The sequence below is a fragment of the Herpailurus yagouaroundi genome, unplaced genomic scaffold (assembly GCF_014898765.1).
Source record: "Herpailurus yagouaroundi ecotype Mexico unplaced genomic scaffold, PumYag 186, whole genome shotgun sequence".
In the NCBI taxonomy this organism is placed as follows: domain Eukaryota; kingdom Metazoa; phylum Chordata; class Mammalia; order Carnivora; family Felidae; genus Herpailurus; species Herpailurus yagouaroundi.
Genome location: NW_024412417.1, coordinates 10,590,256 through 10,617,406, shown reverse-complemented (window position 1 = coordinate 10,617,406; position 27,151 = coordinate 10,590,256). Strand labels below are relative to the sequence as shown.

The window sequence follows — 27,151 nt, the reverse complement described above, 5'->3', positions numbered from 1 at the left end:
ATACAAACACAAGAAAACAAACAAGAGTTTCAGTCTTCTAAATACCACACACACATGCACCCTCACACTCTTCCCTGCCCCCTCTCCTCAGTGAAGGCTTGGGCCCATCCCATGTTGGGAAATGCATTTGTGTGAGTGTTAGACACACGGGCTTGGTGAGTGGACACTTTGTTGGATAGAATTCATCTCTCATGAGAAGCGTCAGTGACTTCCAGCCAGTTCCCTTGAGAACAGAGTAAGCATTGAATCTGGAACACGTTTGAAACCTCTTTGTAAATTGTGTTGAACAAGGTACTGGCAAAAAATTTGGAATCGAGTCCTCAAGTCCCTATGTACCCTTCTGGAGGATTCTAAAGTACAAACACAGGATGTGATGCCTAGTCCCTAAAGATGAAACATGCCATCTAATACAAATATAAAAATGAAAAATCTGAGAATACCTAATTTACCCTATTGTTCAGTGTTAAAGTCTGTGAGTACCTTCTGGGCTACTGGGCCATGGGTTCCTCTGATGTTCCCTCCTTAAGTTCAGTTATATCCCTTCCAGGACTTCTGCATAGTACTACAGTTTATCTGTATCCAAAGTCTTCCACCCAAATCCTATACAGGTTGTCATGATGCCAGTGTCACATTCCCCAGGAATCATCTGGGAAAGGTTGAAATGCCTCAGAAGATTGTGACATGCTTCCCATGAGCTCCACACAGAGTACCTATACTTCTGGCATTTTCCCAGGGACAAAAGACCAACCAGTGATGAAAACTTTGCAAGTGACCTAGCTCAAGTTTGCTTTGCAGAGAAATCTGAACCTTCTAGAAGAAAACATCTCCACCCTAGGAAAGCAATATTTTCACAGCTAAGTAGTTTCTCCTTTCTCCTCTTGTCCCCCATCTTCTGAAGGTTGTATCTTCCTGCGCTCTTCTATAGGAGTATTATTAGACTTCTCTCCTGAAACCAGGGTAAAGTCTCTGTCTACAGTGCTAAATCATAGTGTTCAAAGTCTAATGGTAAGAGAAGTCCATCATAAACTTTGACATTAGGTCAAGGACTTTTCCATCTTGTGCTTTCAGGTAGGTCAGTCATGGAGTTGCATGCTATTAACAATCATTATATTGCTTTTTATCAGAAGGAATAACACACAAAGAATTAGAATAAACAAAAGAGGATAAAACCTCGAGGGTATCAATTTTAATATCTGTTGAAAACCAAAAATTCCAAATCTAAATTGTCCAATTCAAAAATACCATAACACAGAAAGGGAAGAGCTGAAGTCTCAGAGAATTGTGAGAAGTCTTATTTTAAAAACCTAGGGATAAAGAAAACCCTCAATGTTGAGTATTTTAGAGGCATCCTACTCTCCCAGAGCCCAGCGGAAGAACAGAAGTTAAATAGCAAGACACTTTTGCAGAAGTGTTGAAACAAACAAGAAAAGGTTTTATTTTGAAAATACACTCTTTAAAGATAAATTTGGCTTCCATTTTCCATATCTAGGTGCATCCAACAAGATACAAAAACGAACAAAACAAAACAACAAAACGAAGACCCACGACATTATGTACAGAGCTCTAAAATGAGCTGTGAATATCTACAAGAAACTAGCATATACTCTTTGTGAAGGGATGTACTTGTGTGGCTTTCTACAGTCCTCAGTCCTCGAGAAGAAGAGTTAACTCCCTGGAGCTGCAGGTGCGGCTACAGCAAGGGAAGAGCTGGGGTCAGTGAGGGGTTGGGGGTGCGACCCTTGGGTGGGAGGCGTGGAGAAGTGTCTGGGGAGGGGAGCAGCGGCGGCACGGGACACATCCTGGGCTTCTCTAGAAGTCCTGCCGCGGGGTGTGAGTCAGGCTGTGCCGCCGCAGATCACAGTTTCGCCTGAACACTTTGCCGCACCGCTCGCAGCTGTAGGGCTTGATGTCTGTATGGGTGAGAAGGTGAGTTTTCAGATTACTTCTCTGATTAAAGGTTCTTCCACATGTGGGACATTTGTGTGGAGATTCCTGTTCAGATGTGAAGCAAGCAAAGGATTAATCCTTCACACCACCACCGCACCCTTCTCAATAGTTTCTGTCTTATCGGTATCACAAGCGTTAACATAACACGCGCACGACAACAAAAGAGGGGACTTGCACGAACAAATCTGGCTCCTAATCCTCCAATCAAGAACGCACTCGCGCAGGCACACACAGAGGCCCGATTACACTGATAACTGCCGGTGGCCACCGCGGTGGGCTTTGTGATTTCCAGCTCTTTACATTTCATCACCGTGTCACAGGCAGGAAAAGGAGGAAGGAAAAAACTCTAATCCACTCTTAAGGAACGACATTCTCCCGGGTAATAAGGCTCCTCTTTGCTGGAAAATTAAACTATTCCTCAATGTTCTGAAAACTACAAATTATGAGGCCCCTGGGAGAGAGAGCATATGGGATTTCACTATGCCTCCATTATCAAAATTACCTTTATTTCCTCCCAAACACGAAAGCTTTAAATGCAGGGCAGATCAGATGGAAAAAAAAAAAAAAATCTAAAGTTAGGACTTAGAATAAAGAGAATGGCCTTTTCTTTAAGAAAAATATAATAATGCTTTATGGTAGGTAAGAGTAATTTTTTGCATAAAAAATGCTGAGTGCTGCTTTTCCCCACCTCGAAAACTAAATCTAAACAGAGCCTTTTAAGAGAAAGAGCTTGCCATTGAACACCTTTGTGAGCAAAGATGATAAAACGAAACCAGCCATTGTTTTTAAACAAGAAAACAAACTTACCTGCATATGTAAAGTTTTGTGAACCGCTAGAGTTCTAGACTGACAAAATCCTTTCCCACACTCCTGACATTTGAAAGGTTTTTCTTTGGAATGGATATACCTGAAAATCAATATAAGGTTTCATTGAAATGGTTTTACACCACGGTGAGGAGCTTCTTTTGACAGTTACTCAAAACCAAGTCGTGAAAGGGCAGAAGAAACGGGATTCCCATTATTTATGTTTATAGATTGTATTTTTTTTTCCTCTGTGTAATTCTGTTTATGGTTAACCTCAACTAACAGATTCTTCAAAACATTCACCGGACGCCGGCTTTATCTACACTTGATCGCCCTCTCTGGTGTATTCTGGAGCTCAAAAACGTGCCGAATGAGTCCTTCTTGGTCTCTTCGGTTTTCTCTGGTATTTAAACTGGCCAAATCAGGATGTTAGGCAAGGCCGACTTTAGGGGAACCGATTTTACCCAATCCCTAAACAGCCACGGAGGATCCCAACAGGAGTCCCAGTGCTGTAGAACTACAAGCAGGGTCCAAGAAAAGATACCCCCACCCCCACTCCTTGGAAGCTTTTACCCGATGAAAACACTTACGTTACAGTATTTCTTCAATTGCCATTTATTAATGCAAAGTTTAAGGTCGTAGGGTGTTGCGGGGTGGGGCCCCGTTTCTAAATTCAGTGATCTCAAGACCCCCATAAGTAAAATAAAAGAAAGGTCGCCTTGGTAGGCTCTGGGGCACACCTGGGGGTGGGGAGATAGGGAAAGGAGGGAACCCAGTAGAGGTGGCCCGAGTAGATTTCTAGAAATGGTCTGACAGCAGCTAGAACTGGTACCCACCGTGGGAAGGTCTTTGGGGTCCCTCGGCTTTATTGGCCCCACCCCCCCATTGGCGACCCGGAGGAAACTGGGAAACAGTATACAAAGACCAACCCACCAGATTGTAACTGCCTAAGAATGAGGAAAGGCCCTTCCGCATCCCAAACCAGGACGCAGCCAGAGACAGAGGAGGAAAAAGGTAACAGTTGGGGGTTAGCTGTAGCTGGCCAGGGAGGGCCTTTGGGAATATATTCTGGTTTAGAGGGGATTTTGGTGACATTTAGACTGTCTATCAGGACTCGGTACTCTGAACAAAGTCGACTTCCCTACCCAGGCCAACCTCTTTTCCAACCTCACCTGTGATCCCGCAGATGATCTTGCCTCCGGAAGGCCTTGTGGCAGATGTCACACGTATATGGCCTCTCGTCCGTGTGGGTCCTCTCGTGGATGAGCAAGTTGTAGGATTTGGTAAAGTGTCTGCCGCAAAACTTGCAGATAAACTCTTTTTTCGTTTTGGAGGGCAACCTCCCTCTGGAGGGCTTTCTGTCCGGAGTCAATTTACTGAGCCCCGAAATGGGGCTACCTAGCCCCGGGCTCAGCTTGGTCAGGTCTCCCATCTTAGGGGGGTCCTCTTGCGTGGCGGCCACGGCCAAGTTGGCAAAGTCAAAACGGGGCCGGTCTTTGTGCAGGGCTGGGAGGACATGGGCAATGGCTCCCTGCTTGGGGTGGAAGAGGTGGGTGGTAAAGGGCAGAGCCGGGAAGGGGAAGCGTGCGTCCACGAGGCCCTGCGCCGCCGCCATCTCGGTGATGGTGGAGCGGGTGATCTCGTGCACGTTGGGGTACCCCAGCGTCCAGTGGTTCATGTGCATGGTCTGCACGGCGCTGAGACCGTACAAGCCCTGCAGGTGGTCCACCGCGGCGGGGAAGGTGTTCACGGCCTGCAGGAAGGAGTAATTGGTGAGCTGCAGCGACGGGTGGAGCGGGATGGGCGCCGGCAGGGCCTTGCTCCCCATTTTCCCTGGTGCTGGGGGGCGGAGGGAGCCGCCCCTGTCTTCCAGGACTCAGAGGCAGGTGGGCGTGGGGCTCCGGCGAGAACCCAGAGAAACAAAGGCACGCAGAGAAAACCCTAAAAATGGCAGGAGAAGAGAGGGGGAGAGTTGTGACTATTATCCTAGCAGGCTCGGCCTGCCCTTTGGCGCCGGCGCGGGTTACCACACCTTCCTTCAAAGTCCTCCTTCCCACTCTACACCAGGGCCCCCCGAAGGAGTGGTGAGGGATCCCCACAGCGCCTGCCGTGCGGGTCCGAACCATGCTCAGACCCGGGGCCAGGGTGTCAGGCAGGGCGGGAAGTGGCTTTCCGGCGAGCCGGGCGCCCCGGCGGCCCTTCTGTGGGCGCCCAGAGGAAGGTGGGGTTGGCGGGCACGCACTGAGCGGAAGACCCAGGCCCCGGGAGAAAGAAAGAAAGGCGGGCTGGGGGAAGGCGGTGCTTCAGCCGAGGCAGCACCCAGTTCAGCCCATCCAGCCCACTCTGTCCGGCGAAGGTCTGGCAACCGCGACGGCCCGCGACGCCAGCACCCGCAGGCCCAGGGCCGAGCCTCTGTCGCCGCGGCGCCTCCGAGCTCTCCGGGCAACGACACGGACCGCCCGGCGGAGCCCGGGTGCTGCTGCTCCCCGCGCTGCGCCCCCCGCAGGCCGTTCCGCCGCGTGGTCGCCTTTCCCGCGCTTACCCCGGCCACGCCGCGGGTGCGGGAGCGCAGTCGGGGTGCGCTTCGCGCTCCAGGGCCGGAGGGCCCTCGGAGGGGACGGTCTCGCCCCGCGTTGACCTCGGAGGTTTTCTTTTTCCTTCCTCTGCCTCAGTCCCATTTATCAGCGGTGACGGGCCGCAGGAAAGAAAAGTGACACCTCTGGAGCCGGTTCAGCCTGGAATCGCCCCCTCCTCCTTCCCAGGAGCCGTCCCCTCCCACCCCCCGACCAAGATCCCTTCCAGATGGTTCAGGCTCTCGGGGGTGGGGTGCGGTGGTAGGGGATACGGGTGGGTGGGCGGAGAACCTCCCTGAGGCCGGAACCCCTTCTCCCAGACTGAGCGCCAAGCTCTCGGGAGGCGGGAGCGGCTTCCCGGCCTGGCACCGGGAGCCGCTCCTACACCAGGGAGGCCTCAGGAGGTGAGAAGAGAGGAGTGGAGAGGAGAGTGGACTCCCTGGGGAAGGGGCAGCAGGGGAGCCACGGCGGGCCGGGTACAGTGCGGCTTTGCCAGCCTGGAGGAAGGTCGTTTATCTGCTGGGAGATGTGTGCGGCCTGGGCCTAAGCAGGGAGCACTCACTCCCCTCTTCCTGCTCCCCCAATGGCAATACAGAGGTCTGATTTCAGACCCCGGTTCCCCAGGACACCCAACCTGCGTTTTAGGGAAAGGCCCACCTTTTCCCACCGCCAGCCGCCTTTTAGCAGCGGTTCTGCCAGCTCCTCAGACCTGGGCCTTGCCTTTGAGGGAGGCTCCCCAGGTGCGGGACTCACAGCTAAGTGCTTGCGAGGGGCCGGCGGATCGATTGGAGCCATTCAACCTTTTAAGCCTGGCTTTTGAACCCAGCCGGAAGGTGGGAAAGTTTGTCCAGTGCTCCTTCACCACCCATCCCTTTACACGCCTGAATCTATTCTAGTGCGCTGTGAAGTGTTGCCCGCGGGTCTGAGGGCAGACTTGGGAGACTGCGATAATGACACAGCGCTCTGACAAGGCAGAATTTGGTCGCTTCAGTGAGGCCCACACCTTCTCTCTCTCCTCCTCTGGAATGCTCAGAGACAGGGATTTATTAATGAACCGCTTCTGCCTGGTCGTATTCAGTCTGGGAGTTCAGACCGGGGGTTAATGAGAGGTGTGGAAGAGTCAGAGGGTCTCAGTCAGACCATTCAACCGAAACTGTAAACCTCCATTAGTAATAAACTTTCCCACCACAAATCACGATTCATTTTTGTTCAGTGGCAACCCTCAAGCCCTCCTAGAAAGGCAGGGAAAAAGGATTCTACTAACATTCCTAGTAATCTATCTGATTATCTCATTTTCCATTAAAAATAATAAATTACACATTTATTTCCTTCTTTTTGTGTAATGAGGATTTTCCAGAGATTCAAAATATTATTTTTCCCCTAGTGTTAAAAAGCGGTTTCCCCCACAGAGAGGAAACCGAAATTATTATTTGGGTGTATTCCCAGACTAGATTTCTTTGAAATAAATACAGGAGGCAAAGTATAACTCCCACCACTGTTATGAGGGGAGGGGGTTGTCAACTGAAGGAATATCACCACCTGTAATTTCCACTTCAAATGCACAAAGTGAAATCTGCCATAAACATTATGCATTAATTCTGCCAGCAAAAAGTTGAGTGCCATCCTCCTGCCATCTTCTTCAAATGGTTTGTAACACAAAAATTAGCAACTCCATTACAATTCAGCTCCAAAGCAGCATAAACGTGCTATTTCATAGTAAGTTTTCATTTTAATTTGCAGGACAGATAGTTTCTTCATAGAAGAAGGACAAACCAGTGGTGACTTCAACCCTTTTACAAGCAGAACGACTCTTAATATCCACCAAACACTTTTGCCATAAATAATCAGGGAATTTAGATTTCCACTCTCGCACTGAGTTGCTGGAAATATATGTCAAAAGATGTTTTAAGTCAACGAAGAGAGCTAGAGCACTTTCATTTTGTCTGGAGTGGAGCATGTAGTTCCCACCCTGAGCTTCAGGCAGTAACAGAGGTCATCATCCTCTGCTGTCATTTCTCCACTACCCCTTTTTGGACCACTAGTTACTTCTAATTTTACGAGGAAAGAGCCAGTGAAAAACAAATATTTTGGTGAAGCTGAGACTAATTTTCTTTTATCAGTCTTCTTCGCAGGGATTTCCAGGCATGTACAGAAGTTCTGTAAAATTTAATTCACTGGCTGTCAACAAGTGAGATGTGTACATACTAATTTCATTTCACCGAAGCTTTCAAAACATGGGAGGAAAAAGGTACGTGGTAATCTGATAGAGTCTTGCTCTTTGGTAATGCTGTTATTACATTCAGTTATCTAAAAATAAGACACAGTCAGGGGTCATCTGCTAAAACCTGTGTGCTAGTGTGAGACAAACGGCTGATGGATCCATAGGCTTGCTGAATTTCAACCGAAGCCACAATGGAATTTTACATAAATCAGAGCTATAGTCCCAGTAGATATAAGGAGATCATTTAGAAAGTACTAACGATGGCCAGACTGGATCAGGTGAACAGAGGAAAAGGGCCGCGAAGTTCCTGCCCCTTTGCAGCGCCTCTGCCTTTCCAAGGAGTTAATTAAATTAAGATGCCTTCCGCATAATCTGGGTTCTGTTTCTCTCTGCTCCCTCGCTCTCCCTGCGTGAGTAATTTTCTTGTTTTGCTCAGGACTGCAGTTTAGCTGAGAAAGTAGCTGTCTGCGCCGTTTCGCTTCGGGAAATGCCAGCCCTCTTTTGTTCTCTAGGTTCTAACAGGTAGGGAGACGGATCCCCCCGCTCCCTCCGCAAACACCTTTTTTCTCCTTCCTTCCTGCAATCGCCACTACTCCTTTCTCTGTTGCTCTTACTCGAGGAGGCGAGCGTTTAAACCCTCAGGGAATTTGCCTTCTGCCCCCTCTCCAGGACTGGAGACTGGGAGGAAAATCAAAAGCCCAGCACAAGGTTGGAGGATTACCTAGGACTGAACTGTAACTTCCCTCTTGCAACGCGCTGGCTAGGCAGGCACTGTGAGTCCCCGCGCGTCCGCGCTGCGCTGCGCTGCTGCGGCTGCCCCGGGACGGGTGGACTAGGAATACTGCGGCACCATCAGAAGCACATGGGATTATGGGGTTTTATCTGAGCGTATGTTGAGCAGCTTTTCTAAGAAGCCTTGCCGAACACTTAGATTAAATGTCGCAAAACACAACTAAAACAGCGCATACAAGTGTGTGCCTTTGGGTGTTAGCTGGGAGTGGTGTGCCTGGAATCCGATTAAGTGAGAAACACAGTGCCCCAAGATTGCATCCATATGATTTCTTTTCACAGTTCTGAACTTGGGGCACGCGGGACCGAGAATCTGAGTGTCCCCCACACCCCCGACACCCATCCTCCCTTCCTTCCTTCTGGCGGCTGCAGCCCCTTCCCAGAGCGGACACTCACCTCCCTCGGAAAGGTCCGCCTGGGCACCTTCGCTCAGACCCGGCCCAGGTAGTGAGGCGCACGGCTCGGAAAGGTCATTGGGTCCTCGCCGGGCAAACTTCTTTTTCCGAGCGGAATCCCGGGAGCCGCGGACATGATCTGGAGGACGACGAGCAGCAAAACCGAGAGCGGATCCTCGCCTTCGTGGGGGACCGTGGACGTGGAGTTTGTAAAGCCCGGGGGGGGGGGGCTGGTTAAACCGGAGCTCAGCGCTCGTCCGGAACCCCGCGTCTCCGCGAGCCTCTTGCCGCGGACTCCGGGTAAGGTCGGAGTCTGCAGCCTCGCAGGGCCATCACCCTCCAGCAGCGCGCGCTCGGAGCTCTGTCCCCGCCCGCGTCCCTCCCCAGGCTGCTCGCGGCCCAGAGTCCCGGGCTTTAGTAGCAGCCCCGCCTCCCCTTCGGGCGGGCGTCCTGCAGCAGCGCGGGGCGCACGGAGCCTGGCTCCGCCTCCGAGCCCGGCGCCCGCTAATGGTCCACTCTGTTTACTTGTGTTTGGATAGCAACTGAGTCTTAAAGGTACAGGTTTGCTGGAGGTTCCCCCTGTTACAGAGATGAGCCGAAGGTGACTCAGTTCAAAATTCACACACAAGCAAAGCCCACCCCCTTCCTTCTCCGTGCCACTTTTCCTTACACTGTGAGAAACCAAACAACTGGTTCTCTGCATCCTGAAGACCCTGCAGAGAAACCCAAAGGGCTTTTTGTAGTTTTACTTGGCGCGCTCGCCGGATTAATTTCCACATCTTAACACGTTTAATATAACTATCTTCTCCGTAGCTACGGTAAAGTCAATCAGTTCTAGATTGTATATTCCAGCATATATCACCCTTCCTTCAATTTTAAATACCGCTTTGTACATACTTTTTGTGAATTATGACTATATCTGTAGTCTGCTCTTGCTTGCTGTTTTCAAAACGAAGTTTGTTTTTAGAGGTGACAATTGACTAATTTCGTAATTACTGCAAAGACATGTGGAATGTCCCAGAAGAAATTTCTTCCAGTATTTAAGGTTTAATCAGCCAGTGTACATTTTATAAGCAGTTAACCAACTTGATTAAAGGGGTGGGCATCTGCAACCCATTGGCAAACAATAAAGAATCCATCTGGAATGGGTGAAGAACAATCACTTTAAATTTTTAGGAAAATACTATTGTAGCTTCTCAAAACATGTACATCTTCATTTCCAGCAAAAAAAAAAAATGCAGTTCACTTTTCAGTCTCCAGGAAAACTTAATCGAATTTGAAGTATAGTGATAAAATTTTCAGGTTCTTCTAAAGGTTTGGTCCTGGGTAAGCGTAATTGCAGAACGCACTTCAGCTAAGCCGTAAGTAGGGTGACCTAGTGACAGAAAGGGAATGACACAGTCATTTTAAACAGCCTCTTTCCAGATGAGATCTGTGTGAGCAACACTGAAGAAAACGCCTTTCGTCCCAGACGAGTCGCCAGAGGGGATTTGCGTTAGCCCCCGGCAAGTTCGCGCTTTGAGGGGCGCCAATCTTCCAGCCCAAATGCTGTGTACAATTCAAAAGTGTTCCGTCAAAAGATGGTGTTGGATGTGCCGCCCCAAAGGACAATTATAATAATCTCATCGTGCGGGGAAGTGGGTAAATATAAGCAGAAGCCTAAAATTTGTCAAAAGGTTAACCAGTAATTGGTGAACCAGGCAGAAGCTACGAGATATTATATTAATAAGATACAATTCCTTCTATTTTATTTATGTCCAGATGGATGGAATTTTTCGTTGTTCTGATAAAACATAATTCAGGGATAGTAGATCTTTTTTTCCCTTTCTTTCCAATTTCAAATTCTCCAAGGTTAAAAAGTGAGCTTGGAATAGCGAGCCAAGTGTTTAATATGCTTCAGCATTTAACTGCTTAAAGTAGATTTGACAAACAGCATGGAAGTAGAACGCGTAGGTGTTTAGGTTTTGTTTTGTTTTGTTTTGTTTTTTAAACAACAAGTTTTCCCTAGAGGGTTCTTTAGGGGTCCTTTCATTTCAGCGCTCAGTCCTGAGTTCCAACTACCGGGATGCCTGCGGTCCCCTCTCTCTAACCACCTCATTCCTTCCGCAGCTTTTCTCAATTTGGAAGATTTGGAGGGAACTTTCTCTTCTTTCAGACCCCCAGGACACACACTCCCGGGGTGGTGACCTGAAGAGTGTTCCTACGCTTCGTATTTCCTCTTCCAAAGTGGAGGCAACTCCCCAGCGGCCGGCTTCACACCTTCCCACCCTGTATGAGTGTGTGCAAGGAGCCGCCTGCTTTTCCTGCCGGGTAGACAGAAATTCCAACCTCCTACGAGCATCGCCCTCTTTACGCAAACCTCCTGGGCCCAGGTTTTTCATAAACGTGTTTACCTCGCCCACCCCAGCCTCTGAAGTTCCACAGTGTTGTCTGGGCTACGCCGGCCCGAGGGCTGCTGTTGCTTGAACGGTAGTGAGGAGTCGACGAGTTCCGGGCTTTGCTGCAAGCCGCTTCACGGGGCAGCGCCTCGGGAGCCTCTAGGCCGGGCCGCTGCACTGGGCAGGTGCGCGCCCCAGGCCGACAGCAAGCGGGGGGCTGAGCGCCGCGCTGCCCTGCACGCAGGGCTCTCCCCGGCTATCTCTGCGCCCACCCCGTTGGGGGACCTTGAGTTTCTCCAGGCTCAGCCCGGGCGAGCCCCTCGCCCACGCCAGCGTCTAGAGCGCACGTTTTGTGGAGGCCCACCCAGGAGCAGCCTCGCCGGCCGGACTCCCCAGACGACAACGCCCCGCTGGGAAGATAGGCCACCCGGCCCTCGGCGAGTTGTGGGGTCCGTGTGTGCCGAGAGGGAAGTCCTGGAGCCTACAGCGGCGCAGCTACTCAGGGGGTCTGAGTCTCTGCGCAGCCGTCTCATTCTCCCTGCGCCCTCCCGGAGCTGCGCCGCCGGTTCACTCTGACATTTCCGCCAACTCGGTCATCTGCTGTCTTCGCTCTGGGTTCTGGGTTTTCGACACCAAGGACGCTTCCAGGGCAATGGCTAACAGACCGACGAGGAGCGCGTGAGCAGTTGTGTTCAAACCCGAACTGCTGAAAGTTTACGCCCCCGAAGGACTCGGCGAAGGCCGGAGAGAGGAAACGCAGAGTTGGAGGAGGAGGGGGCCCGCAGAGTAGTCCCCTCTCCCCCTCCTCGGCCCACCCAGGAGGCTCTGCCAGTAAAGCAGCGAGCAGGTGTCAGACAACAGGTTTCCTTGCAGTTGACTCCGAGCCTCTCCCACTCTGACCGCGCGCTGCGGACATCCTAAACGTGTTTACCCCTTAAGATACAAATTATGGTAACCCCATCTTTTTTCTCCAGGGATCCCAGCTGCCATTACCTCTGTGGACTTGCCTCCCTTCTCCCCAGACTTCCTCAGCCTCTTTAGGGCGGAGACCTTTTGCATTTGAACTTCGCGCACTGTTAGCCGCTTTCCCTCCCACCTCCAGCCCCGAGGAGCGGGAAGCCCAGGTATCCTCTGGGCTTGGGCGCTGTGAGGAGGTCTGCGAAAACCTAGAGGAGGATCGCGGGCATTGGGCTCAGAACTGAGGGTGTGGAACAGGGACCAAAAGACTAAGAATTTTATCTTTTAGAAAAGTATGTTCGAGTCGGCGCTCTACACTGGGATGGGCTGGGAAAGCGCAGTCGCGGGTAGAGAGCTCCGCGGCCGGCGGGAAGGGCCGCAGCGCCCCCTGGAGGCAATTGCCGAGCACTACCTGGCGCGGGCGCCGGGGGCGGCCACCCGGTGAGAGTGCGGAGCCGCCAGAGACCCCGCTGGCCGTGGATTCCTTTCACCTCGACCTGGGCCCCTTTGCTGTGGAGGAAGAGTCATGTGCGCCGCAGGGTTTCTGGGGAGAAGGCCTTGGCCTGCTGTCAGGCCCTAACGCTGGGGCCTTGGTGAACGCCCCGCGCGGTTCCTCCGCCCGCCCCCCCCCCCCCCGCCAGCCCCACCACTTCTCGACTTTTTGCCTGGAGAGAATTTCTAAGACAAGTTTTCGGACTCACGGCGCCGCTCTGGGAGGCTCTGACTTTCGCAGGGCAGGGCAAGACCCCAGGTCTGACCCCAATGCAAGGAGTTCGTGGGCGGTCCTGTTCTGATCAGCTCAGATTCCAGCCGATTCCAAGGCCTCAGACATTGTCCCTGTGGGAGAGGCAAGAGAGTTTCTCTGGGGACCGTATTAGGAAAGGCTGACCCACTCCCGCGACTTATGCTTCCTCCTACCCCATCATTTGACGCCCTGTCGGGAATGGGTCTCCTGGACGGACCATGCTCTCCTTAAGGCCGAGAGCGGGAAGAGGCGCGTGGCGAGGCTCCCAGATCGCCCCGGGAGCCTTCCCGGAGCAGGACGTGGCGGAGGGGTGTGGGTGCTGAGGGACACTCGCCGCTTCCAGCCATCCAATCCCTGGGCCCAGCCACCTCCTGAATGGGGCCAGGCCGGTCAGCCTCAGGCAGCGCTCTCCCTGCGTCTGTGCCCTCGCTCAGCTTCACTCGGCTGGAGGCCAAAGCTGGCGCCCTTCCAGCCGCCGGTTTGCGTGGCATCGAGTCACCGGGAAGGGGGAGCTGTCTGCGTAGGCCTTAGATCGGGTCGGATCTACGTGGCCTTTGCAGGGGTGGGCAAGCTTAGGGGGAGACCCTCTTGTAAGCCTGGGTACCATCGGTGTTTGGCTTTCCCCGATGCCGAAGCAGCGAGGACCAGCGCCGAATCCAGGCCGCCCCGCGATCCGACAGCCTTTCTGGAGTCGCGTGGTGTTGCGAAGGCCCTGGCCCTTGAGAACGGCTCCGCGCCTTCGTGCTGCGCAGAGTCTGGAGAGGTCCCGCTGGGGGGGCAGGAGCAGGTAGCAGCGTGGGCTGGCTCGGCACGTGCTGGGCGCGGGCGGAGCAGAGAGGCCGGGAGGCAGGCGCCTGTAGCCAAGGGCATGGGCTTGGGCCGGTGTGCCGGGACGGGGCGCGCGCTCAGCGTCAGTGCCCCCAGGGAAGCGGATCTCCTGAAGTTTGCCTCGAGAGAGCCGGGTCAAAGCCTACGCTCCCGAGCCAAAGGACAGCTTCGAATTCAAGGTGCTTTTCTAACGGAGCTCGTTGGTGTTCGTGACTAAGAAGACCTAAGCATCAGAGGACAAGACCCAGGAGCTTCCCAGGAGGGACGGCCCTGTGGCTGGTGCTGGGGCACCTCCACTCGCCCAGCGTGGCACTGTCCCAGCCCTCGCACTCCGAAAAGATACTCAGCAAAGACTAGGACAGAATCTGCAAGCCTAATTTTGTTACGCTTTCACTTAAAATACAGACAAAGTTACTTGCCAACGCTTTAACACTGGGAAAATTCAAACGAAAAATCTTGATTTCCAATGGGCTCCCATCGCTGTACCGCGGTGAGCTAGCTGGATCGGAGCAGTTGTGCTCTCGGTTCTCTGTGGTCTGTTTTTTAAATGTCTTAGATTACCTTGGAGTTTCCAGTACTCGCTGCAGAGGTCATTCCCCTGGGACGCTGGGATCCGTCTTAAAGTGCGGTCCAATAGCATCAGCAACGTCTGGAACTTGTTAGAAATGCAGATTCTCTGGCCCCACTTACTGACTTAGAAATTGTGGGAGTGCGGCCCCGAGAACTGTGTTTGAACAAGCCCTCCAGGTGAGTCTGATGCACACCAAAGTCTGGGAACCACTGACCTCGATCATATTGACATTGAGGGCCATCGCGGGCGTGCGGAATTATTTCTCCCTCTATTCCTTTCTCCCTCTTTGCCTTCATTTCTCTTTCCACCACAGACAGCAGACGTAAACGTCTGGCCTGGGGCAGCTATTTCATTCATTCATTCGCTCATTCATTAGTTCATTCATTTATTCATTCACCTGATCTCCAGAGGTACCTTCCAAGTCCTTGGAGATTTGCAGAGGATTGTCAAGGGATCTAGGCGCGAACCCTCCCTTCATGGAGGCAGGTCGGGATGTGTGGGCAAGTGCGAGGGAGAGAAAGCAGTATGGGTGCCTTCTCATTTCACGGCCAGTTTGTTGTTGTTATTATTATTATCTAATACAGGAACTGGTATAATTTCAGGAAATGTCCCTATTAGGGACCACACATGTCATCGCACTTCATTTTAGTTTCAGACCCTTTGGGACTCTCCACTCTTTCCCTTGCCCAGTATTCTCATGATAGTATTCCCCCCACCCCCCATTTTCCATCACATCCTAGTGGTTCTGTGAGTCTGCTGCATACACTTCTCACACATCTTGACACACACTGCCCACACTCTCCCTGTCCTCCCTGCACTGGGTCAGAGTGCCTGACACCAGCTGAGAGGAGCGAGTGTCACAACCTGCGGATCCTGTCTGGACCTGGGCTGGAAGCTTCTGTGCCTTTGGGTTTCCCTGAGGCTGCACAGGACGCTCTTAGGGCAGCTGAAACTGACATGCATGGTCTGCTCACAGACTCTGCACTTGCTGATTCCCACTTGCTGCCTTCTTGCATCTTGGGGTCCTTGACTTCCCAGCTTCCTGAGGTCAGGTACACCTGGGTGTTGATGTAGAGATCCTCCACCTGCAGATTTGTCACCTTTAGACTGGGTCAAATCCCATTACCCTTTGCATGGGAGTATAAGACTCATTTACCACCCCCCCCCCCAGTATGTAAAACTTTGAATGAAACTCCAACTTGGTAATTTTCTTAATGCCAGATCAACCTCAAACTTTCACCTTGCACTTTCTCTTCAGAACCCTGACTTGAACTTCTGTTCTTAGCCAGGCAAAGAGCCACCCCCACTGGACCACTTGCTTTCCTCAAGATTTTCTGTTTGTGGGCAGTGAGAACAATAGGAGACCCTGCCTCACAAGCAGTGGCAGGTCCTTAAAAAACAGGATCTCTTGTCTATTGGAAGCCTCTTGTCTATTTTTAGATTCAGGAAAAAAAAAAAAAAAAGATTGCATTTTAGTGAGCCAGTGCAGGGAAGCCACTGAAAAGGCACACAAAAATGAATTTTCAGGGGCGCCTGGGTGGCTCAGTCGGTTAAGCGGCCGACTTCGGCTCAGGTCATGTTCTCGCGGTCCGTGAGTTCGAGCCCCGCGTCGGGCTCTGTGCTGACAGCTCGGAGCCTGGAGCCTGTTTCGGATTCTGTGTCTCCCTCTCTCTGACTCTCCCCCGTTCACGCTCTGTCTCTCTCTGTCTCAAAAATAAATAAATGTTAAAAAAAATAAAAACAAATGAATTTTCATATTGACCATAATCACAAATTGTATAAGAGTACTCTGCTCCATTGTGACAAAGGTTGCTATTTTAATATGTCCTTTTCTTTTGGGGATTTTGAAAATATGAAATGTATGATGGTCAAGAACATGATAATCTCTTTACAACCTGTGATCATATTTCTTAACAGGATTTTGCTTTCCAGTGCAGATGGTTTGACACAGTAACATTCAAAGCTGCCAGCACTTAGTTAGGAAATACCAAGGCCAATATTTGAATACAGATACAAGTTTTAACAAAGAAAAATGTATATCCCTGTAGCTGTTTCCCTGTGAATATTCCCCAGAGGATTAATACACTATTTTTGAATCAAAGCCAAGTCAGCAAACTCTAAAAGTGTCTGTGAGGTGCCAACTCATAAGGCACATAGAATTCTTTGTCACCAAATATTTTTGAGTGTCTACTTTGTGCCAGGTTCTAGGCAGTTGTGTTATTGAGACCCTGAATTTCATCCTGACTTGGGAGTGGGGCAAGGACAAGAAAGGTAGGGTTTTTAAGGCTGGTTTCCTCTGGTTTTGTTAAATTGTTAAAGTATTTCTCCTGAATAGCAGTCTTTAAAACGTTTATTGAACTCTCTCTCTTACATTTTTAGATCATTTTTACAAGTTGAGGAGAGAAAGGCAGTATTTAAGCCAGCTCATTTATTGGAAAATGAATGCCAGCACAGCCTTAACTTTTGGTTTTCCAACTGGAAGACCTTAGTATCATGACAACATTTTAGAATAATGTTATTTCCATCATGCCAGGTGATAATTTAGCTGTAGATTCCTTATGATTGGTGACCACTGGCTCACTTCAAGCCTGTTTTCATGTCCTGACTCTGCAGGGAGACACAGGGGGGAAAAAACAAACAAACCACCACACTTCTTCCTCTGACACCCTTGCTGGAGGGAGGGGTAAAGGAAGTAGCAGACAGCTAGGCTGGCCCCATACTCATTGTTCCTTGGGAGAACTTAAAGCAGGACCAGCTCAGATCCAGCTGGCTTCAGAGAATCCAGGTCTTGCAATGAAAGATGAGCCCCATTATCTTTGCCTCTAAGTTCAAAACTTAGACAACTTCCGTGAATCGGGACACACGGATACAAGAAGCGGAGAGGCTCCATTCTATTCTTACCTCGTGTACTGTGTCACAATGGCTGGTCACCCTGCCTATCTTAACCACATACTCCATGTCACAGTGCCTGACCCCTCTTCTCATGTCCCCTCTCTCGCTACCCTCCCCAGCCCATGCCTGGCAAATGGGCCTGCCTCCAGGAATCAGTCTGGGTGGATGCTATGATGTCAGGACACCAGGCAGCAGCGTTTCTAACATGTGTTAGACCACGGTTGCCTTTTCCTTTCCCTGGAAAAGTACACAAAGTGCAAGTTGTCTCCCAGGCCATGAGGCACACATCCAAATGCCCTACGTGGTGGGCCCGCCCAGGCCCAGGAGAGCGTGGAGGAGAACACGAGTGTGTCATATGGGTGTGTTCACCAGTTCTGCTCCCCTCCATCTCAGCCTTGACCACATTCTTTTGACAGGCCATATGGCCTGGGAGTGACCTGGAATATATTAGGAGCATTGGCTTGTAGAACCCTCGCAGAGCAAGGGAGCAATGACAGAGTGGGATTTTAGACTTGTTAATTCATTTAACGTATTTTATTTATTGGTGATGTTTAGTAGAGTAGGTCTTGTGGTAGGTGCTGGGGAGACAATGAATAAGGAGCTATGGTCTAGTGGAGAGACAGGCAAATAAACAGGTAATTATGATACAGTAGGAATAAGAAAACCTGGATCCAAGGTCGCTACTTAATAGTCTATTATCTTTTTTTATGTATGTTTATTTATTTGTTTTTGAGAGAGAGCACAAGCGGTGGGGGGGGGGGTAAGGGGCGGGGGGAGGTACAGAATCCAAAGCAGGTTTCAGGCTCCAAGCTGTCCCAGCAGAACCTGATGTGGGGCTTGAACCCACAAACCATGAGATCATGACCTGAGCCGAAGTTGGATACTTAACCTAGTGAGCCACCCAGGCACCCCAAAGTCTATTATCTTGAAGAAGTTATGCCACTTATTGGAGCCTTAGTTTCTGAATCTGCTGATAAAAAATACTCTGAGGGTTAAATTACATGGATGTATATCAATGTTATAAGTAGTTACAATTATTTCTTATCCATTAACATGAACTGACCTCATCGGTCCCCAATTATTTTTCACACTCCTCCAAGGACTTGGGAAGGAGATCAAGGGGAAGAAATTTGACCCAGTGCCTAGTATCTAGTGGTCAAGAGTACAAAAATTAAGTCACTGCAGCAAGTATTTCTAGAGAAAAATGTCATCTGCCTTGACAGTAAGATATCAAGGGAAATTTTCACTGTTTACTGAAAAGTAGGAACACTATACTATGTTGTATATTAATTACATTCTGTCGTACTCTGTTATTTTGTCTTATTGCAATTAGAGAATACATGGAGTAAATTTATGAAGACTAGATTTTTTTAAATGTTTATTTATTTATTTATTTTAACTTTTAAAAATGTTTTATTTATTTTTGAGAGAGAGAGACATAGTACGAGTGGGGAGGGGCAGAGAGAGAGAGGAAAACACAGAATCTGAAGCAGGCTCCAGGCTCTGAACTGTCAGCACAGAGCCCAACGTGGGGCTTGAACTCACAAACTGTGAGATCATGACCTGAGCCAAAGTCAGGTGCTTAACCAACTGAGCCACCCAGGTGCCCCTAATGTTTATTTATTTTTGAGAGAGAGAGAGAGAGAGAGAGGGAGTGGGAGGGGCAGAGAGAGAGGGAGACACAGAATCCAAAGCAGCTCCAGGCTCTGAGCTGTCAGCATAGAGCCCAACATGGGACTTGAACTCATGGACTGTGAGATCATGACCTGAGCCAAAAGTTGGACACTTAACCGACTGAGCCACTCAAGCGCCCCAAGGAATAGATTTTTAAGCTTCAAAGCTATCATTTTGGATATTTTCTCTAATGAAACAATGATACAATTAATTTTGGGATGTTACTTTTTTTTTTTAAAGAAATCAATCTGCGTATTTTTTTAATGTTTTATTTTTTATTTTTGAGAAAAAAAACCAGCATGTGTGGGGGAGGGGTAGAGAGAGAGGGAGACACAGAATCTGAAGCAGGCTCCAGGCTCTGAGCTGTCAGCCCATACATAGCCCAGTGTCGGGCTCAAACTCACAAACCGTGAGATCATGACCTGAGCCAAAGCCGGACACTTAATGGACTGAGCCACCCAGGTGTACCCCCCTTTTAAAAAAAATGGGATGCCATTGACATATGAAATCTTAAGAGGAGGGAAATTGTATCCATTAGAATACAATTGAGCTGTGAGTATTAGAAAATCCAAAATCACAGGGGTTTAAACAACTGAGAAGTTAATTTTTTTTAAGATTTTATTTTTAAGTAATCTTTATACCCAGTATGGGACTCGAACTCACAACCCCAAAGTCAAGAGTCCCATGCTTTACCAATGGAGCCAGCCAGGCACCCTATCAACAGAGAAGTTTATTTATCTCTCACACAAACATAGGCAAGCCAGAATCAATATGGTGGCCAGCTCCTTGATTATCAGGTACTTGGACTCCTCCTATCTTCTTGTTCCACAACGTCAAGAAATGATTTTCACCTTATAGTCCAAAATCACTGCATTCCAGCCAATAGCAAGGAGGAAGACATAAAGGTCAAGCACCCCTTCTTTAAGGAGATTCTACAGAAATCAGAACCTAGACGCACAGCTACACCCAGCTGCATGGGAGGTGGGCAAATGTAGTCTTTACTCTGGGTGGCTATATGCTCAGCTAAAATTCAGGCTTCTATTACTAAAGAAGAAGAAGAGAATGGATATTGGGTGATGCCAACAGTCTCTGCCAAGGATGTCTAGGACTGGTATTTGATTCTTTATATATGTACATGTGTTTGTACCATAATACTGTCATTGGTTCCAGATAGTGTTCACTGTCCCCTTTGCTGCTTTTATGGTTTTAAGCCCTATACTGAGTGGCCAGGATTCTGTTTTGGAATCCCTCAGCGTGTTGTCACTACTTAATTGTGGCTACTGGTGTGTGACTTTCTGCCTAGAGTGGGGAGGTGTGAACAAAGAAGGTGGGTGAGGTTTGGAGACAAGAGGTGTCAGGACTTGCCTGGAGATGACCTTGTTGTGGATTGTGAGGAATACCACCGGTACCGCGTGGCAGCATTCCTTTGTGGGATAGGTCCTGAGGTGTCAGGAGGGCCATGTGAGTGGGTCTTCTGCAGGAGTACTTCATTTTTATTCTTGGAATATGGGGTGAGAAATGAGACAGAACATCCTAGAGGGGAAGTGGAAGCCTTAGATCCTTTGTGGCCCTGTCACCATGTAAAGCACCAGCAGCAGAAGCCAGGATCTGACTCTTTACACCGGGGGCAGCCGAGGCTGCTGCGAAAATGTGCAGCTCAGTTGCCCCGAGGGGCAGAGTGAAAACTACAATTGGACCCCACACACAGCGCAGAGGCCTCCCCTTGGCTGCAGTCCAAGGACAATCTCCAAAGAAAAGTGAGGAGAGACTTAATCACCATTTTAAAGATTTTTTTTTAAGTTTATTTATTTTGAGAGAGAGAGAGAGAGAGAGCATGTGGGGGGGGGGGGGAGGGGGAGGGGCAGAGAGAGAGAGGGAGACTGAGGATCCCAAGCAGGCTCTAGGCTCTGAGCTCTCAGCACAGAGCTCTACGCTGGGCTCGCACTCACTGTGAGATCATGACCTGAGTCGAAACCAAGAGTAAGACGCTTAATGACTGAGCCACCCAGGCGCCTCAGGACTTAATTACCATTTTAAATTGTCCTGGCCTGACCTCTCTGCCTGGTAAACTTTTCTTCTGAGCCTTACCCCATGTTAATATTTACAGGCTTGATTCTCCCCTCCAAGCCCAGGAGAATACTTCTCAACAAACATGAATTTCCAGGTATAGAGGGCGGGGAGTGGCAAGGGCCTGTGGATCCCCAGTCTCACCTGGGGTACCTCTGCAGGATGCTGCTTGGCTTGGGGCAAGTCTGAGCATGGAGGTCACATGCAGAGCATTAATGCCAGTGTGCGGGGAGAAAGATTCTTTCCCTTCAGAAACATCTGGAGTGACACGGAGGACATAGTTATACACATTTACACGAGCCTCAGGGGATTCCCATGCCTGAGAGAACTGGCTAGATAGTTCCTATTACACATTTATTTCCTTAAAGGAGGTATTTTATATTCTACCCTGTAATTCTATTCCTTTGGCTCCCCACCCTGCTAAAAAGGAAAAGAACATACAGTCCAAACAATTTTTAAAACCGAGGTTTTTTTCCCCCTCCAAATAGTAAATGTGCACAATTTGTGCAGCTTTTACACACATCTGTAAGCGATGAGTTGTTTATACCAGCCCTTACAATATTTTAAAAATAAAGTATAATGTTTTTCAGTCTGTATACAATAGAATTTTCATTTATCAACCCCCCACATGCAAATGTATTTCCCCCTTTTTAGGGTGTAATCACGTGTCTAAATAGTAACGTACACAATTGATGTATAGGAAGGACATGCATGTTTTACAGCAAACATACCAAAAGGTTGCAAGATACTCATGTTGATTCTTTAAAATACAGTTACTAATAACCTGCAGATTTAGACAAGGCCACCTAAGTTGGTTTGACCCTATTGTCTGTGTTGGGTTTAGAGGATTTAGGATCATGGGATGAGAAATTATTTTAGAGACAACATAATTCAATTCCATCATTTTGCCTGTGTGGTCACAGAGGCCCAGGAGGACAGAAAGTTTCTCAAGCCAGTTGACTTTCAATGGCCCACAGCTGGACCTCCTGGTTCCAGAAGGGCCTCTTTCTGTTATACCTCGCAGTCTCACCTAGATTGCAGCTGCAATTTCTCTCCAAGGAAAAGGTGTTGACTTGACCCCAGTAGTCTGCTGTGCCACATCGTGAGCCTGTGAGTACTCGACTCCAGCCTCAGCCACCCTCCAGACTTAGCTTTCCCAAGTGTGGGTAGAAGACTAGCAGCGTTGGCCTCACCTGGGGCTGGCTAGAAATGCAGCCAGACCCACTGAATGAGAATTTTAACAAGATCCCTGGGTGATTTCCCTGTAGATTAAATTTGGGAAGAACTGGTCCATAACCGTATCTACTGCCAGACTGTTTCCCTAAAGATCTGTTTGATCACTTTCCTCTGATCCATCAAGAACCTATGATGGTCTCCTATTGCTTATCTGTTTCTATGCGAATGTTTTAAATGTCCAGTCTCAATGTACGTATTAAACTTGATAAGTACAGTTTCCCTCCCCATACAAGAGACTTTCTCTATAGATGGAGTTGGGAATCTAGGTATTTAAAGATCTCCCCAGGTAACTAGCTTTCCTGGGTCCCTAAATCGGCTGTTTGAAAAATATTGATCCAAAATGTTGCTTTGGTATAACTTAGAACAGGAAAACCTTGGAAACCAGCAAGCACTTCTCCATGCTACCTTGTTTTCCTTAGATGCCAAATCACAAAAATTATTTTCCTTCTGATTATATTTTTTCATATCTTTCTCTTTCATTGACTTTTCACTTTCTCCCAATTTGAAAAGATAAACTATGCTTGATTCCCAAATTTCCTTTTCCACTTCCTTGTTAATCATTACTAATAGGAGTGAACACTCCTGAAGGCCTATTTAAACCATTCTGAGATCCAGTCATTGGTTCATCTGGCTGCTTTATCTGATATTCCAGTGATCACCAGGATTGATTTGGCTCATCTGGTTTGCTAAGTGCACCTATCCCTCCATTCCCATCATTCCATTAAAGTCCCTTCTGATGTGCTTTGGTCAAAAAGAACAACATGCTCTGAGTGAATCGAGGTTAAATCAATCAATGAGCTCCAAATTTTGAAGAAAGCTCTTAACCATGGTTCCCAGCTCTGAACTTATGCTAACAGATTCCAAAACAGGGTATTGTTGTATACACTAGAGGGTAATCTATTTCAGTGTTATTGGTTGGGTTTTTTTTTTTTTTTGGTAAGTTTTATTTATTTATTTTGAGAGAGAGGTGGAGGGAGGGGCAGAGAGAGGGAATCCCAAGCAGGCTCTGTGCTGTCAGCGCGGACCCAAACCCACACACTGTGAGATCATGACCTGAGCTAAAACCAAGAGTCTGATGCTTAACTGACTGAGCCACCCAAGCGCCCCACGAGTGCTCTTTTCTTACAAGGCAATGATTTAGGGCAGGGCCAGTCGACAGAATTTTTTGTACTTAGAAAAGACTGTTAGCAAACCCAGTTTCTCTCCTGGCTGTCCACTGTTACCTCAATACAATGGTGATGTTATCTGCTGAGTATCTGGGCTTACCACTGACCACAGCAGAGGCCTGGCCATTATTTGCTCAAATGATTTTCTCCTCCTCCTCCTCCTCCTCCTCCTCTCTCTTTTTTTAAGTTGAATGTGTGCAAGATGGATCACGCTGGGGCAGGGTTGGGGTGGGGGTGGTTATTCCACTGAGTACAACGTGTACTTTTTCAGCATTGTGCTACTTCCATAAAGTAGACTTTATGAGCTGTATGCTTGCATTTTTGTTTTCTGAGTTATTGTCCTCTATCCTGCAATTGTTCTATTAATTTGATAGTATATGGTTTCAGCCAAACATTTGTTCCAAATTCTGCCAGAGCAAAGGGAAGTTTCCAGACAAAATCCTGCCCAAGAACCCTCTTCTTCTTTTTTTATTTATTTATTAAAAAATTTTTTTAAATATTTATTTATTTTTTGAGAGAGAGAGAGAGACACACACAGCATGAGTGGAGGAAGGGCAGAGAGAGAGGGAGACACCGAATCCGGAGCAGGCTCCAGGCTCTGAGCCATCAGCACAGAGCCCAGTGCAGGGCTCGAACTCACAAACTGTGAGATCATGGCCTGAGCCGAAGCCGATGCCTAACCAACTGAGCCACCCAGGTGCCCCTCTGCCCAGGAACCCTGTTCTTAAGCAAGCAGAACTTCTTCAACCCACTGCACCATCTCTTCAGGGGCATTCAGGAGCTGAATGGGGTCAATAGTTGGGTGCTGACTCAGGTCGTTTCAAGATACCCAGTCTCTCCGTGACAAGGCCCATCCACAGGCAATTCTGTAACCAGCTGGGCAGCAGGAACATGGGTCAGACAGAAGCAGTGCTTTAGGAACCAGATCTGAATGTTGAGAAATGAAGCACAAAAACTTGTGGGGTCAGCTCCTTCCTTCTAGGGCTGAGCATTTTCCTTCAGGCGCTGTGCAGGCCAGGTCACCCCAGAGTGACATTTACATTCCACTCAAGTAGTCCGCTTTTGTGATTCCCTGGGGATTTTCATGAGTCTAGAGGTCACTGTCTCTGACAATTAAGCTTTAAAGTTAATTCCCAAGATAAATAGAGCAAATCGACACCACTTCGGTTGTAATTTTTACTTGCTCCAAACTCTAAAAGACAACAGGGAATCAGCTGCCAGACCCGGTTCCTGGAAATTCAAGAAACACAGGCATTTTTTATCTTCTACCTTTCTAAATGAGGCAGTTTAGGGCCATCAGAAACAACAAAACCCATGTAAATGTCTTAATTCTACCATTTTGCTTGCATCTCTGAGAAGACAGAGAATCATTGTTTCCTTTTTTTTTTTTTAAAGCTACGTAAGTAGTGGTTTCTTTTTAAGCTAGAATGATAGAGTTGTAATCTTTTTAATTCAGACCTTGCAGCAGAAAAGCTGGGCTTACTTGTGAGCTGTATTATTCAGTTACACACTGCATGGAACAGGGAAAGTAAATAGCTGAACACATACTTTATAATTACACGCAGGGGGAATTCAGAACTGCCGTGTGGGGAGCGGAGTTTGGAGGCCTGGGCCGGCAGCTGCAGTTTCTGGCTTCCCTCTCACACGCTCCGGGGCTGAGGGCACAAGAGAACAGGAACCTGGAGACCCCAACAGGAGCTCCGTAGTGAGGGGAGTTGAGGGGCACTGAGCAGAAAAATGAAGGATCTGTCACTCTGGGCCTCAGCTAGCAGGAAAATAATTAGGATTTATAGAAGAAAATGTGCACCTATGCAGGAACTCCAGACGTTTACTCCACCATTTCCTAGATGGTGTTCAGGATGCCTCAAGATTTTAATAATTTTGCTGAGGAAGAAAGATTCTGGTATCATGTAAGCTTGGGTGGCTCAGTCAGTTAAGCATCCAACTCTTGGTTTTGACTCAGGTCATCATCTCACGGTTTGTGGGGTCGAGCCCCGAATCAGGCTCTGCGCTGACAGTATGGAGCCTGCTTGGGATTCTCTCTCTCCCCCTCTCTCTGCCCCTCCCCCACTTGCTCTCTATTTCTCTCTCTCTCAAAATAAATAAATAAACATTAAGAAAAAAGCTTGAGAGAAGTTGTATACTAGATTTCCTAGTGAAGAGTCAAAACTGGTGTCGGCACAACCCAAACTCTGAGATGTCAGTCCTACAGTTAAAGATATCTGTTTAATGTGGTCTTCCCCACCTCTATTTGATTTCTAAGGTCCATTTTGCTACAAAGTTCTAAAAGTTTCTGTTGAGTAAGCAAAGCAATTTCTACTTTTTAAGCTAGTTCATTTGATGACAGAGAAAATTGTGATAATTCAGACTTTAAATGTTTCTTTATTACTTCTTTTTTGAGAGAGTGTGTCAGTAGGAAAGGGACAGAGATAGAGGGGGGCAGAGGGTCCGAAGTGGGCTCTGTGCCGACAGGCTGACAGCAGCAAGCCTGATGTGGGGCTTGAAGCCGTGAACCACAAGATCATGACCTTAGCCGAAGTTGGACGCTCATCCGACTGAGCCACCCAGGCGCCCGTAATCCAGACTTTAAAACTCAGATTATATTGGGGCGCCCGGGGGGCTCAGTCGGTTAAGCATCCGACCTCGGCTCGGGACATGATCTGGCGGTTCGTGGGTTCCAGCTCCTCATTGGGCTCTATGCTGACAGCTCAGAGCCTGGAGCCTGCTTTGGATTCTGTGTCTCCCTCTCTGCCCCTCCCCCGTTCACACTCTGTCTCTCTCTCTCTTCCAAAAATAAACATTAAATTAAGAAAAAAAAAACTCAGATTATAATACACTCAAAAAGCATAAAGATTTGATTATTCTCATCATCTATGCAGACTGAGGCTGGCACAATTTGTACCAACCTGAACTTTAATTGCAGTGCTGTTACTCATAGGCTGTGTGACCCTGGGTATTTACTTAACCTCAGTTTCTCCAGTTTTGGTGTTTGAATTAAAAGTCTTTTCTGGCTCTAACCCTTGTCCATGTGCAGGAATGTTGATTAGAGATTCTTTTTTTTTCAATAGCCCATTCAGTTATTAAGTCCTTCCCACTCATTCCACTATAGAATTTGTTAATTAGAAAAATAATACCAGTTATTGAAAAATCTTTGGAAAGCCATAGAAGAGGGAAAAAAAAACAATGGTGTTTGGGTAACAAGTACTTATTACATGGCAGACACTGTGCTAAGAACTTCACTTGTATTATTAGCCCAAGACCAAACCACACCAAACTGCTCTGCTCTGTAAGTCCAGGAGCCTAGGAAAGCCACTTTTAATTAGTTGAAGTTGGAACAGATGTTAACTCTATCTAGTTATTCCTAAGGGACTGACCAACAAACCAACCAATCCCTCATTCCCCCAGTCTTTTAAAGGTGTATTTCAAAGCACAAGCATTGCGATTATCTTGCTTTTCGCAACTTTCAAGGGTGTGTGTGTGTGTGTATGTGTGTGTGTGTGTGTGTGTGTGTGTGTGTGTGTGTGTGTGTGTGTTTCAGCCATCGTTCTACAGGTTATTTGCGGTGTGCTCTAATCCCAGGTACTGATAAGACAGATCAAACATTTTCTCCTAGTGAGGTGAGAGCCCTGCATTGCTTTATCTTTAGATTTCTTTCCAGGGGCCATGGCTCTGTCTGCAGAGGGACAGTCAGTATGTCTACAGAGCATCACTGAGTAGATGGGAGCAGGGCACACTGGTAATGTTAGGACAACTGGAGCTGTGAAATGCCCCAATTGTAGGCATATCATAGGATGCCAGCATGTTTTTAACATCCTAACTCATTTCCTCTGCTCTGACCTTCCCCAATCCCCTCTCTCCCGTGGATACTGACATATCTTATAGACAAGCCTATATTAGCCAGGACCCTT

At 48.4% G+C, this 27,151-nt stretch overlaps 1 protein-coding gene across 2 annotated transcripts; it reads right to left on the bottom strand.

The window, feature by feature from the left end:
• Positions 1-1,405: 1,405 nt before the first annotated feature.
• OSR2 (odd-skipped related transciption factor 2) lies at positions 1,406-9,130 on the bottom strand. Of its 2 annotated transcripts, none has more exons than XM_040494089.1 (4): positions 8,731-9,130; positions 3,924-4,692; positions 2,755-2,854; positions 1,406-1,992 (listed from the first exon to the last, which is right to left on the bottom strand). In XM_040494089.1, exons 2-4 carry the CDS (start codon positions 4,577-4,579, stop codon positions 1,810-1,812), a joined length of 939 nt encoding a protein of 312 aa, XP_040350023.1. In that variant the 5' UTR covers positions 4,580-4,692; positions 8,731-9,130; the 3' UTR covers positions 1,406-1,809. The 2 variants fall into 2 exon arrangements, with proteins under 2 accessions (XP_040350023.1, XP_040350024.1); XM_040494090.1 differs by having other exon boundaries at positions 1,406-1,910.
• Between the last annotated feature and the right edge of the window lie 18,021 nt (positions 9,131-27,151).

Excerpts from the sequence above, each read along its gene's own strand:
- OSR2 (XM_040494089.1), bottom strand. The coding sequence starts at position 4,579 with ATGGGGAGCAAGGCCCTGCCGGCGCCCATCCCGCTCCACCCGTCGCTG. Across the intron at positions 2,855-3,923 it reads GATCATCTGCGGGATCACAG|GTATATCCATTCCAAAGAAA; the intron begins GTGAGGTTGGAA and ends ATTGATTTTCAG. Across the intron at positions 1,993-2,754 it reads ACAAAACTTTACATATGCAG|GAATCTCCACACAAATGTCC; the intron begins GTAAGTTTGTTT and ends ACATCTGAACAG.